At 45.1% G+C, this 14261-nt stretch overlaps 1 protein-coding gene across 8 annotated transcripts in view; it reads left to right on the top strand.

The window, feature by feature from the left end:
• Positions 1-10147, top strand: part of Fbxw11 (F-box and WD-40 domain protein 11) — a 104262-nt gene extending 94115 nt beyond the window's left edge. For 7 of the 8 annotated variants that reach the window (NM_001363353.1, NM_001363354.1, NM_001363355.1 and 4 more), the window contains 5 exons: positions 1693-1811; positions 2487-2597; positions 3518-3596; positions 5790-5975; positions 7861-10147. In NM_001363353.1, coding sequence (NP_001350282.1) covers positions 1693-1811; positions 2487-2597; positions 3518-3596; positions 5790-5951 — 471 coding nt within the window. In that variant the 3' untranslated portion in view covers positions 5952-5975; positions 7861-10147. The remainder of the gene's footprint in view (positions 1-1692; positions 1812-2486; positions 2598-3517; positions 3597-5789; positions 5976-7860) is intronic. The other variant, XM_006514433.3, reaches the window with a different exon arrangement.
• The last annotated feature ends 4114 nt before the right edge of the window (positions 10148-14261 follow it).

The raw sequence follows: 14261 nt of genomic DNA on the forward strand, positions 1-14261 counted from the left end.
TGCAGGCTGCTCTGTCGAGTTGCTTTTACTCTATGGTGGCTTGTGGTGCTTGCTTGCTTGTTGGTCACTGTACCTGCTCTGCATAAATGTATCTTAAGTCCACTTAAAACTTAGATAGTTTTATTTTTCTGGGTGAGTTTTAATTTTTTGTTTTGTTTTGTTTTGGTTTTTTGTTTGTTTGTTTTTTGTTTTTTTCCAGACAGGGTTTCTCTGTATAGCTCTGGCTGTCCTGGAACTCACTTTGTAGACCAGGCTGGCCTCAAACTCAGAAATCCACCTGCCTCTGCCTCCCGAGTGCTGGGATTAAAGGCGTGTTCCACCATGCCTGGCTTATTTTTTTTTAATTGGGTATTTTATTTGTTTACTTTTCAAATGTTATCCTCTTTCCCAGTTTCCCCTCTGCAAACCCCCTATCCCATTTCCCCCTTACACTGCTTGTATGAGGGTGCTCCCCCACTCACCTACTCCTGCCTCCCCACCCTAGCATTCCTCTACATTTAGTAGTTAAGAGAATTTGCTGCTCTTGGAGAAAACCCAGGTTCAATTTCCAGCACCTACACTGTGGCTACAACCATCTGTAACCCTAGTTCTAGTTCTAGTTCTAGTTCTAGTTCTAGTTCTAGTTCTAGTTCTAGTTCTAGTTCTAATTCTAATTCTAGCAGATCTGATGCCCTCTTCTGGCTTCCAAGGATACTAAGCACAAATGTGGTGCACAGATATACACATGCAGATAAAACATCCATACACATTACATAGATGGATGGATGGGTAGATGGGTGGGTGGAAACATTTTTATACACTATGGATAAGAGGCCCTTAATCAGGTAAATGATTTTTCTTTCATTCTTTCACTTGTCGATGTCAAAAAACTCTAATTTTGATGATATCCAGTTTATCAAATTTTTTTTGTGTTGTATGAACTTTTGTTGTGATACCTAAGAAACCATTGCCTAACACTAGAGGTTTACAAAACAACTCCTTTGTTTTTCCCCCCTTAGGGTTGTATAATTTCAGCTCTACCATTTAGATCTTTGATCTCCTTGAATTAAATTTTTATGTATGGCATGGGGTTGGGGGTCCAACTCCATTTGCTGGGATGGGCATAGAAATGCCTGCTCATCATTCTGCTGAGCTACAAATGCTGCTGTCGCTCTCACTCGGGACTCTGGCCACTGTGTGTGTCCTCATTTGGCTCACCCTGTAGAAAGTGTGCCAGGGAGCATCTGCATCTTACAGACAGACTCACAAGAGGAGGCTGTTTAAATCCTGTATGGAATATTTTATGAGTCATTTGGCAAAATAAATGGTGCCACTCAAGAAACTGGTGAGAAGGGGAGATACAGATAGTGAGGCACGTCCGAGTGTGACGTGAGCTAGATGGAAACATAACATCTGCCACAGACTCTTTCCTCCACAGAAAGGCCTGAGCCTTTGTGAAGATCTCAGACTTTAGGCTTCTTTACTCCCCTGAACTTTACTCCAACTCTGTCCCCCTCGGCCAAGAAGACTCACAGTGGCCAACTTCCGTTCAGCCTATCATTAAATGAGAAGAGAGTTTACAGATGGACATTTTGGGCGATCCTTCTCCTTTCTGTAGCCACACTGTCTCTTGAATGCTAGGATGGTAGGGTACATGTTCCTGTCCACGCTCTCTGAAGGTGTCGTCCTAACTGCACTGCTGCCTTCCTGTAGGTGTGGAGCACGAGCACATGTGAGTTTGTCCGCACTCTGAATGGGCACAAGCGAGGCATCGCCTGTCTGCAGTACCGCGACCGGCTTGTTGTTAGTGGATCATCAGATAATACCATCCGGTGCGTAGAAATTAGTTTATTTTACAAAAACCATTGTAAAAAACAAAAAGTCTCTCACTCCAGAATCAGTTTATACCCTGTGAATCATGCAGAGGAGAAGGCTTGATATGGCCAGTGGCTTTGTATTTCTAAGACACTTGAGTCCAAGGCCCACTCCTTAGGAACTAAATAACCCTGGCACCCAGTGCACAGGAGCCATTACTGAGCTTTGCCAAGATTGGAGACCTCCGGGCTTGGGTCGCTGCCCGTGTGTCATCTCCCTGCCCTTCCTTGCTGTTTGTTTTGTTTTGTTTCATTTCCTGCCTCATGTCCACATCTCCAGAAAAACTTTTCCGAAGCCATTGGACTCTGTGGATTTATCAGCTGAAACACCAGGAAAATTCCCAGGGACTAAGCATAATTGAAATGTCTTTGTTGATGATTTGATTTAAATAGAAAATGGCTTTTAAAGGTTTCAAATTGTATAAAACAAAATATAACAGAAAGTGAGTTTCCTGCCTAAATTAGTGTGAAAGCACAAGTGTTAGATTTAGTGGTTTGTATGAACTATGAGATGGGAATATGGGATCCAAGGAGAATAGACAGACTTACCTGCACAGAACAGGGGTACACAATTGAGGAGGGCGTGAGTCATGTGAGAGAATTTGTTTCATAGATGACTGCTTCTTGTTCAAGGTTATGGGATATTGAATGTGGTGCCTGTTTAAGAGTCCTAGAGGGGCACGAAGAATTGGTCCGGTGCATCCGTTTTGATAACAAGAGGATTGTCAGTGGCGCCTATGATGGGTATGTGTTTCATCTGCACAAGCATGGCTGTAGCCTTGTCAAAGTTGCTGTGTATTAAACAGCAATGTGAATGCAGAACTCTATGAGAAAGATCTGTCATAGCAGTGGGTCAGGTGAGGATGCTCAGATCCAGGAAGCTGAAGTAAAGCCTGCCTCAATCGTGTTGTAGCCAGGCACTTGAAGACTCGCTTGTGTTGTAACCATTAACAGAAATACAAAAATTAGGGAAGGTGCTTGCTGCACAAGCCTGGCAACCTGAGTTCAATCCACGTGAAGGAGAGAGAACTCACTCCAGAAGAGTTGTTCTCAGACATGTGTGTGTGCGGCACACACACACACACACACACACACACACACACCCCAACCAAACAAATGCATACAAATACGCACATATACAGATTAAACTATAGGGAATTCCATTCTTTTATAAATAAACCAGGAAACACTCCCTTCCCCCATGAACTCAGTAATAAAATTCCTCTTTTCTCCTTTTGTTCTCAATGACTAATGGAAGCTGTAAGTCCCAGTCTGCCTTATATATGTTTGGTCAGTGGGGCATTAGTGTGCTAGCCATTTCTTCATTTGGAGAAAGGCATCTTAGCCATCTCATTAGTCCCCCAAATATTGAATTTTGTAACATAGGTATTAAGTTAGGAAGTGAATTAAGTACTCCTGAGTCTTCTGCCTGTCCACCTCCTTAGCAGTAATATCCCTTTAAGGGTTCAGAGATTCTGAGAGGGGTTAGGTTCTTTTTCTAAAATCAAACACTCAAAGTCTAAGTTCAAAAACTTAGAAACACCAGCCTGTCGCCTGTTGGGTTTGGTTGTAGACCTTTCAAGTGAACTGTTTTGTCATGGGTATGTTCACAGTGTAGAAAATGTTAACTCTTTTATTAATTCCAGTCTCATTTTTCCTTGTAGGAAGATTAAAGTCTGGGACTTGCAGGCTGCTCTTGACCCTCGGGCCCCAGCAAGCACATTGTGTCTGCGCACCTTGGTGGTATGTGATTTGTTGGGGTGGGGAAAGCGTGTGTCTTGTACCACACTTTGAGAGACGTATAGGTATTTTTGGCCAGCCAGAACATAGTTCATTTACACTGCTGCAGGGTCCTGTGTAGGTGAGCAGGCACCCTCATGATTGTGCTCATTTCTCCTGGAGCCTTAGGGGTTCTGTAGTGTGCAGTTGTGTTATATCTTATAACTGCACAGTAGTAAATTGTTAAGGTCTAATTCCCCTCCTCCCCCAGTCTCTATTATATGGGCTCCTTTGGCACATAGAAACACTTTAATTTTTAAAATTTATTTTAAATTAGTAACTATATTATCAAAGAGAATAGTGTGATACTTTGGTCTATAATATACATTATAGAAAAATTGTCAACAAATTAATGAATATATCAGTTTTCATTTCTTTGATAGAAATATTAAAAATCCGTTTTTTTAAAAACCAAGTATGGTATGGTAGTTTAGACTTTTAATCTCAATTCTTGGGACAGAGGCAGGAGGATTAGGAGTCTAAGGTCATCCTTGGCTACATCGTGAATTTGAGGCCATAAGACCTTGGCTACATATACTTTTAACAAATTTTGAAGTACCCAACACTATGCATTTTCCTGGTCACTCTATAGTGGGGTGGATGATTGGCAGGGAGTCCTGCAGTCTGGGTGAGTGAGACTTTGGGCCTTCTGAGGAGCATTGGATTCAGTCCACCTGTCCACCCTTCTCTCATCTAGCCTTCCCCATCTCTCACTTTTGAACCCTTCTTTCTGCTTCGTTTCTGTGAGGTGCCAGTCTGTGGGGTCAGTGTCTGCCCGTGTCTGCTTTATTATCCACTGACTCTGATAGACCTCCAGGTGGTTGATTTTCCATGTCAGTGGCATGGCAGAATGTCTTGCTTGCTTTAAGACCAAGTAAATACTTTATTTGGATATGTGGATCTTTTTTAACATTACTAAAGCTATTGATTTCTAATATTGAGGCTGCTTCTGTTGGAATTTTTGTTTTCCTTTGAGAGACATCTGAAAATAGTGATAGGCTTTTCTTGAAATTTTTCAGCAATTTTGTTTCTTTTTAGAAAATTATCTTTAGGGCCATGCTGGTGACACACACCTCTAATCTTCACAGATAAATCCTCTCTCAAATAAATAAATTTGTATGAACAATTTGCCTACGTAGGTATGTGTTCACCTTGTGTGAATCTGTTGGATCCACTGGAACTAAGATGGTTGTGAGCCGCCAAGTGGGTGCTGGGAATTGAGCCTGGGTCCTTCTGTAAGACCGACAAGTACTGTTAACTACTGAGCATGCTCTCTAGGCCCAGGAGTTGTATCTGCATTGACTACAGCAGGCAGCACTGTAAGAGCCACTCTTACTTTCACCATGAATTTTGATGACTGCTATGACTTAATACAGATGTTCTTGGTCATCTTTTTAAAGAATTTTATAGGGAGCTGGAGAGATGGCTCAGCAGTTTGGAGCATCAGCTGCTCTTCCAGAGGTCCTGAGTTCAATTCCCAGCAACCACATGGTGGCTCTCAACCATCTGTAATGGGATCTGATGCCCTCTTCTGGTGTGTCTGAAGACAGCTACAGTGTGTTCATATACATAAAATAAATAAATCTTAAAAAAAAAGTTTATAGCAACTTTGCCCTTCTGAGTCTAGTTTTACAGTATATCCTGAATGGGTATTACTCTGACAGCCTCTGTTTTTCTTCACATTACTAGGCTATAATGTAGGACATAATGTTTAATTTAAAAAAGAAAAACCTAGGGGCTGGAGAGATGGCTCAACAGTTAAAAGCACTGACTGCTCTTCCAGAGGTCCTGAGTTCAATTCCCAGCACCCACATGGTGGCTCACAACCATCTGTAATGGGATCTGTTGCCCTCTTCTGGTGTGTCTGCAGATAGCTACAGTGTATTCATATACATAAAATAAATAAATAAATCTTTTTTTTTTTTAAAGGAAAAAGAAAAAGAAAAACCTAGAGGCGTATATTCTAGAAAGCAGAACATTTGTTCTCAGGGAAAGGATGCGGCTCAGTGTGTGTGTGTGGGTGGGGGAGGGGGGAGGGGGGACCACGCAGGAGGCATTGAAAAGTGCTGACTTTCCCGCCTGAGCTAAATCCCAGCTCTGGTGATAGGGGCTGTAAAGCCATCCTTCCTACATGTTAACCAAGCCGCTTTTCCATAGGAACACTCTGGACGTGTGTTTCGGCTGCAGTTTGATGAGTTTCAGATCATCAGCAGCTCCCATGATGACACTATTTTGATTTGGGATTTCTTAAATGTGCCTCCCAGTGCCCAGAATGAGACCCGCTCTCCCTCCAGAACCTACACCTATATCTCCAGATAGCAGCCTGCACTTTGGCCCAATCTGGTGAGTGTGCTCAAACTCCAGCCCTGCCTGGGCTCTTCAAGACCTCGCTCACTTCTGGACTTTGCCTTCCCTCTGGGAATTAGGAAACTGAGGTTCCTTAGTGATGTGAATGAAAGCATCTACCAGACTAGCAGGTAAGGTCTCAATAGGCTCCCAACAGAGCCCTGCACATCGTGGGCTCTCTCGTCGTCATTGACAGGTAGTGATGTCTGTGGTTGCTGTTTTTAAAAAACTGGTTACCTAAATGAGTTCCTTCATGATCATAGCCATTTAACACCAGGATAGTTTTTCAGGTTTGATTTTTGGATTGCAGAAATCAACCTTTTTACCTGGTCTTTCAGTTCTGTGGCTGACAGACAGACAGGCAGATGGGTGTAGTCATGCCCATGCATGCGCGCACACAGGACCATCCAAAATTCCTCTTCCCATCACCAAGTCCACTCTGCTTTACCATCTCCACAAGGAGCTATCACTTAATTATGCTGTGCATTCTTCATGGTGAGGCGTGACAGGTGCTTCAGAATGCAAATCCTCCGCTCTAGTTACAGAGCCGCTGTCATACTGTTGGTGACAGATTGTTTTGCTCACCAAGATGCTGTTTTAGATAGAAAGAGAGAAGCCCGATTTGCCCAATCCCAGATATCCATGACTACTGGGAACAATATTCCTACCTGGAAGATTTGCCGGGATCCATTAGATTCTGCGCACATCCCGCTTTGTCCACTTCATAAATACCCTTACTTCTGTGACTGTTTAAAGATTTGTGATTAAATTCTCTTAGTTAAAAAGCATTGCTTAGCCGGGTGTGGTGCGCATGCCTTTAATCCCAGCACTCAGGAGGCAGAGGCAGGTGGATTTCTGAGTTCGAGGCCAGCCTAGTCTACAAGGAGAGTTCCAGGACAGCCAGGGCTACACAGAGAAACCCTGTCTCAAAAAAAAAAAGCATTGCTTAATTCTTTATAGCTTTTTATTATGTACTTTCTAGCTTACTAAAGAGTAAGCTAGGTGGTGCTGGCACACCCCTTTAATCTGTTTCAGATATTTTTTAGTCTAGATTCTGAGTCCCATAAATGACTCTCAAGAAGTTTACCTTGCTCGGGCTTAACACACTGTAGCCAAGCATTGAATTTGACCCACTGTATGCTTTGTTTTTCTGCCAGTGCAGGCCAAAAGTAGATCTTACACTTTAAACACTTGAAAAATATTTTAAAAATTCATGCCATATAAAAACTCTGTGATATTAAAATTCCAACCTCCATAAAATCCGTGTGATTGGAGCTTACCTTGCTCATTTGTCACATGTCACTGTGGCATAGTTGAGGAGCTGGGACTCACACATGTCAGCCACTTCCTGTGCAGTGCTTTAAGGGTCTGGTGCGCATCAGGAACGGTCGCTCTGTGCTGCTGCGAACATCTGGGTTTCATTAGTAGTGACAGGTGAGGGCTCCCTTTAGAGTGGCTGTGGACCCCAAAGGACTGCAGGGCAGGGTGGGCTGGTGACATCTGCTGTGGGGGGTTAGAGGGGGAGGCCATCAGAAGGTTTACTGCTCCTGGCCTTCCATTGTCCACACCATCTCTGCCTACACAGTCATCTCCCCACTACTTTCTCTTGGAAGAACTTTTGTAAGTCCATTGACAAACCCACCTGGTAGTAGTCATTGAGTGATGTCTTCAGAGCACATGACTCTAGAGGTTTACAGAGGCAGAAGACACAGAGCTCCTCACCAGGCATAGTCAGAAAAGTGTAATGACACGGGGAAGGGATGGAGGAGGAGGTCTGACACCCCACTCTACCCCCGTCTTCCCCTTTCCTTCTTGAACCTGCCCTCTGTGACCCTTCCATGTCTTGTCTAGTTAAATAATGTCATTCTCCTTTCTTCTTCAGGGTTTCCTGGTCTTGAACTACTGGCTATATGGCTATCACATGCCTAAGGGAGTTCGTTCACAGCTGAGTTTGGGGCTGGACTGGTTCCAGATGCTGGGTAGATACAGAGCAGCCCCACCCCTCAAGCCCTGACATTCTCACTGCACCCCAGCTCTACTTGGAGAAGGACTCCTTAGCTCTCCACTGCAAGTAGAGCAGCAGCTCATGTCCCTCCCTTCAGTGAAGACCCCAGCGCTTCCCATGCACACGTTCCCACGAAGGACACAGCAAGGACTGTCAGGAGAAGCCCTGCTTCTAACTTATGTCGTCGCTTTGCGCCTTGGTTTGGTACTAAAAGCAGCCTTGCATTCTCGGTGAAGTGCTGGGTGCCAAACGACTACACAGCGTCTTCAGGGCTTTCCTCTCCAGCAGCAGCTTCTCCTTAGACCGTCAGTCACAGTCACCGTCGCTCTGACGTGCATAGGAATGTGTCGGACAATGGGCAGATCTGGATTATCTTAGTATTTTTGGATTACACTTTCTTTCTGTTTGTTTCTTTTAATTTAAAGAATAAGTGGGCTATATTACCTCTGCACAGGTGATATAGCTATTTTCTTTTATTAACTGTTCTCTGTTCTTCCTCATCTTCTGATATTTGGTAGAGTAACACCTTTATCCGAGTGCTTGCCTCCTAATTTAAAATACTGTATCCGCATGTAGATAGAGTGTACATAACAGTCCAAGCTCAAGGGTGCTGGCCGGCCCCCTGCACCTGAGACACTACTGTGGAGATTGTCACACCTACTCCAGGGTTGCTGTGCTGGCCTAGAGCCTCCTTCAGTATTCACTTGGGTTTTAGTTGTCACTGTCTTTGTGTGTGCTGTGTGTTTTCAGACAGAACTTGAGAAGTCTCCCATGTTTATTTGTTGTGTGGCATCTGCAGTGGGCAGGTATCTTCACAGTCTCCACATTGCTGTTCTTTTCCTCACGCTTACCCCTAGAGCTAGTGCTCACCTCCTTGGGGTGATCATTAGCTTCTCTGTCCAACATCCTACCACACGGCAGTGACCCTGAGATGGAGATGGCGGCCAGTGGACAGGGCTCCTGGCTCTGGGCTCCCTGTACTCGGATGGGTGTTGGGGGCTATAGAGTTAGAGCCTGTGGAGCAGGTCAGCTGGCCAGAGCCCACATTAGGGACAAGGCACTCCTCTGTGTGTGGGGCACAGCCTCAGGCCCTGTCAGCTCTGCTGTCACTCATCACTGTGAGAGTGGCACCCAGGCAGGACATTGGTGACATTATTTCCCTCTTTCAAAATTAGGTTTTGATTTCCCCTTGCCATTGTTTCCAAAGATGAAGGAATGTTAGTACGGTTTTAAAGGACCAACCAGCCCCTCCCAGTGAATGAAGCCTCTTCCCATGGAAGCACACTCTAGGAGAGAGAAGGCCTCTGGGCTCCACCTGGCCTGGCATTATGAATGCAGTGGGGTCAGTGTGTGGTGGATGTGTGTACTGGGTTGGCTTTCCTTTTTAGTTTTTTTACTTTTTAGTTTAGTTTGTTCTTTTCCTTCCCCAATAAATCATTCTCACATGCTTCCATGTTTGTTTCTGAGAGGTGGGGGCTCAAATGTATAGAAAGTAGGCCCCAGTCCATAAGGAGGTGTGAACACACCCCCTTACTGCTTATCACCCATTTGACAGGAACGCCCAGGAGGGGAGGGGGAGGGGAAGAAGTGAGTTCTGCACAGTCGGACATTTCTGTTGCTTTTGCATGTTTAATATAGACGTTCCTGTCGATCCTTGGGAGATCATGGCCTTCAGATATGCACACGACCTTTGAATTGTGCCTACTAATTATAGCAGGGGACTTGGGTACCCAAGGAATTCCAATTTCTGGGATTACAGTAGTAATTCCCAGCTGTACTCTGGACTTGATTTTGCTAACTGTAACTGAGCAACTGTAAATTACTGCTATATTAATGTGTTAAAGCACTGGGGTAGTCTAATTCTAACTGGTAATTATGTTTGCCAATTATCTGTTTGAAATAAATATGTGTCTGAACAGCTATTGAAACTGTTAAATTGTACAGATATTATCATGACGGCTTTGTACTGTGGAATGTGCTTAATAAAAACAAAAGTTTGACCTTTGTCCAATAAATTGCTAAGTAATGTCAATAAATCAAGATGAGTATTATGCAGTACACCTGACCTGGCTTCCTGGCGATTGTTACTTCAGCTACTGATTCAAGCCAATCCTCTAAATAAAGTGTTGCAGTGCTCCTCTGTTCTGTCACATTTCTCAGAAAAGCAGTTTTGTCTTGCCAGGAGCTAAGTGACACGCCATTAGAGGTGGATTCCCAATTCATCTGTACGGTGAAGCCGAAGGCAGTGTTTGTGGCTTATGGAATTCTTCACTTTTGGTTTTCCCAGCAAGCTTCAAGGGCAGAGGGAGAGCTCCCCGCTTGGAGCCGTCCCTGCAGGTCCGTGTCTCAGGTGAGCGTGATGACTTCCTGAGTTCTGCAAGACAGGAAAGGGGTCCCCAGGACTCGTAGGGGAGGGGATCCTTCCTCTTGAAATGGTGTGCGTGATGGAGCTGCAGGTCTCTTTAAAATATATAGCAAGAATTTGGATAAGAAAATCAGTTTACAACCCTAAAAGAGCAGAGTGCAGCTTCCCTGCTTCTTCCCCCCTCTCCCCTCTTCACCTCCCCTGTGTCTGCTGGGTGCCAGTCTGCACTAACACTGCAGAGCTGGGCTGTACCACACCCCTTTTCTGGTGACTATACCATGCCCTTCTTCTTTAATGGCTCAGTATATGGTTATAAGGATATGTCATTTTGCCAATTCAGTTGAGAGTGGAGATTGGCTTGTTTCTTGTGTATCCATTTTTTACAGGTCTCTCCCAAAACCAGACTGTTAAATACAATAAGGTGTGTTTGTGTGCGCACGCTAGTCCTTAGGAATGTACTATCAGTAGTAGTGTGGCCCAGAGGGAATGATAGCATCTTGCATCTTAAGCTGGGCAGTTTTATGTCAACTTGACACAAGACTAATCTGAGAGGAAGGAACCTTAATTAAGAAAATGCCACCATGAGATCAGGTTGTTGGCAATCCTGTAGGGGGCATTTCCTTGATCAGTGATTGATGGAGGCAGAGGTGAGGCAGGTCCAGGCAATTGTGTGGGGGTCCAGTTAATTGTGTGTGGTGTCATCCCTGAGCTGGTAGTCTTGGGTTCTATAAAAAAGTAGGCTGAGCAAACCATGTTGAGCAAGTCGGTATGTGGCAACCCTCCATGGCCTCTGCATCAGCTCCTGCCTCCAGGTTCCAGCCTTTCTTGAGTTTCTGTCCTGACTTCCTTTGGTGATGAACAGTAGTGAGGCAGTTGAAGCCAAATGAACCCTTTCCTCCCCAGCTTGGTTTTTTTCGTGTTGTTTCATTGCAGCAATAGAAACCCTAAGATAGATCCTGACCTCTCCTCCCAAAGCTGGTAAAGACTCCCTCTCTTTCCTCCTTCCCTTCTTCCTTCTTGAACGCTGCAGACCATCCTCTGCTGCTGGGGATTTGAGGGTCCTGTAGAAGTCACTGTCTGCCATCAGAGATGAGCTGCCCTGCCATTTCAAACTGCTTGTCTTGTAATGAATAGAGATTCCAATGGGACGTTTGGCTTATGATCCTCTTGCTAGCACTCCTGGTGGGGGTCTTTGCTCTCTGACTTTATTCTGGAAAGCACATGCCAAGCTAAGATGACTTTGAGGATGCAGAGCCACTGATGCCCGAGCTGATTTCAAGGTAACCTGGGAATCCAGACTACAGACTCCCTTCCCTCAACTTCTGGAAGTTGGAACTTACTCATTAAGATAGTGTTCTGGGGCTGGCGAGATGGCTCAGTGGGTAAGAGCACCCGACTGCTCTTCTAAAGGTCCAGAGTTCAAATCCCAGCAACCACATGGTGGCTCACAACCATCTGTAACAAGAACTGACTCCCTCTTCTGGAGTGTCTGAAGACAGTTACAGTGTACTTACATATAATAAATAAATCTTAAAAAAAAAAAAAAGATAGTGTTCTGTCTGTGTCTTAAGATCTGGCTCATGTCTTTAATCCCGGCACTTGGGAGGCAGAGGCAGGCAGATTTCTGAGTTCGAGGCCAGCCTGGTCTACAGAGTGAATTCCAGAACAACCAGGACTACACAGAGAAACCCTGTCTTGAAAAACAAAAAAACAAAACAAAAAAAACCCAAACAAACAAAAAGATCTGTCACTGTGATAAAGGGCTTATTTGGCTTAAACTCTTAGGTCACACGCCATCACTGAAGGGAGTCAGGCACTGAAGTGGAAACCATGCACTGCTGCTTACTGACTTGTTCCTCCCAGCTCCTTCCGTTTGTTTTCTAACACCAGGAACATCTGCCTAGGGTGGGCCCTCCCACATCAACCTTTAGTCACGAAAATGCCCCCACAGGCTTGCCTACAGCCACATCTTACAGAGGCATCTTCCCAGCTGAGGTTCCCTCCTCTCAGATGACCACAGCCTGTGTCAAGCTGATAAAAATAGCCAGCAGTGCCTGCCTGTGTGTATGCCTGTGCACCAAGTTGTTCAGCACCTACAGAGACCATAAGAAAGCACTAGGTGCTCTTGAACTGGAGGGACAGATGTGAGCCACCACGTGGGTGCTGGGATTTGAACCTAGGTTCTCTGCTGAGACATTCTCCCCCATCCTCTGATGATTTTTTTTTTTTAGACCAACTTCACCAGCTTGCATCTCTGAGCTAGAGTGATATTAAAGCATTTTTAGTGACCTGCTGACAGTGTCACTTTAGGGCTTATAGAGGAAAGGTCCAAGATTGCATGCTTTGTAGCATTGTGCATAGTATTCAGTAGTCACTCCAACATGTTCGTTTTTGAAGAGGTATTTAACAGAAGATCAGAGGAGGAAGGAGCCAAGAACTAGATTCCAGTCTTCCATTGCTGAGTGGGTGTTCAGGTCAGCTGCCTCCTTTGGCTGGACTGAGGTCAGCCTCATAGGAGGCAGGGCAAGGTTTAGGTTGGGGTTGTTTTGGTCTCTATCAGAAGATTAGACACCTGCCTCTGCAGAGCTCCAAGTCTCTGGACTTATACAGGATCCTTGCATTAAGCTGTGTCCTGTACCCAGTAGGTATCCAGCCATCAAAGACTATGTGGCTGTTGTTGGTACGATCATTTGCTTTAGGATGGGGCAGTGGACCCTTGGTGCTTTTTGTTGTTTTGTTTTTTGAAATGGCCTCTGTAGCCTAACCTGTCTTTGAACTCATAGCAGTCCTCCTACCTCTGTTCCCTGGTGCTGGGATGGATCATAGGCATGCCCTACAGTGCCTGGCCTGGTCCCCTGATGCCCTAGTTCATGGATCTAAGAACTGCGCAGGCATAGCAATTTAAAAGTGCTAGGGCAGACATGCGTAACTTTCCTCTGATGGCTTCTCAGCTGCAGGAGTTAAATGAATGGACTCCTTACACGGTTCCCTGGTTCCCCTCTGTCTCCATTCTCCTCTGAGCCTCTCCAGGAGCCAACTGATTTTGTTAATGACTCTGGAACTTCTTCCTGGGCTGGCCTGGGAGAACTTAGGAGACCCAGGGACTGGAACGCTGTCATCTCTGTATGGGGCAAGTTAGTGGACAGGGACCTCCATCGCTTTAGAACCTAAGCTTCCACAACTAGAGAGCAGAGACAGTGTTTTTAGGAGTGCTGTGGAGATTAAGTGGTATAACCTAAAGCTGATGTAGAGTATTTTAAGATAACCAAAGACTGAGAGGCTATTCCAGAAGCAATGCCTAGCACAGTACCTACCTAGGAGCTCCTTGGTGATGTTTAAACAGCTAAGAGTGTGTTCAGTCAGGGCAGAGTGGTCTCTGGGATGACAAGAGAGGGGATGTAGACACTGCAGCCAGCCCAGGTCCTCAGTCAGGACTGTACCTCACAAAGGAGCCCCAAGTTTGCAAGTAGGGTCTAGGGTGTACATTGGGTCCTCCATGGAAAAGATGGGAGAATACGTTGCCTAGATATGCTTCTGGTCAATATTGGTAGCCATTGCTGACCTCTTTGTAGGTGGCTCTTGCCTCTCCATGCTGTGTACCATGATGCCAGCGGAGCCCCACCCTTACTCCCTGCAGAGGAACCAGGCCTCAGGGTGTGTAGTCCCTTCAAGAAACTGACAAGATTCTCTTTATCTTTTCCTCTTCTCTTCTACATCCTTGGCAGGCATTGTGCTTTGGGTTGTTTTGTTTTGTTTTGTTTTGTTTTGTTTTGTTTGAGATAGGGTCTCACTGTGTAGCCCCAGCTGGCCTGTAACTCCTTATGTAGACCAGGCTGGCTTTGAACTCACAAAGATCCACCTGTACCAGCCTCCTGAGTGTTGAGATTAAAGGCATGTACCACCACATCTGGCT

This window comes from Mus musculus, chromosome 11, assembly GCF_000001635.26.
Source record: "Mus musculus strain C57BL/6J chromosome 11, GRCm38.p6 C57BL/6J".
In the NCBI taxonomy this organism is placed as follows: domain Eukaryota; kingdom Metazoa; phylum Chordata; class Mammalia; order Rodentia; family Muridae; genus Mus; species Mus musculus.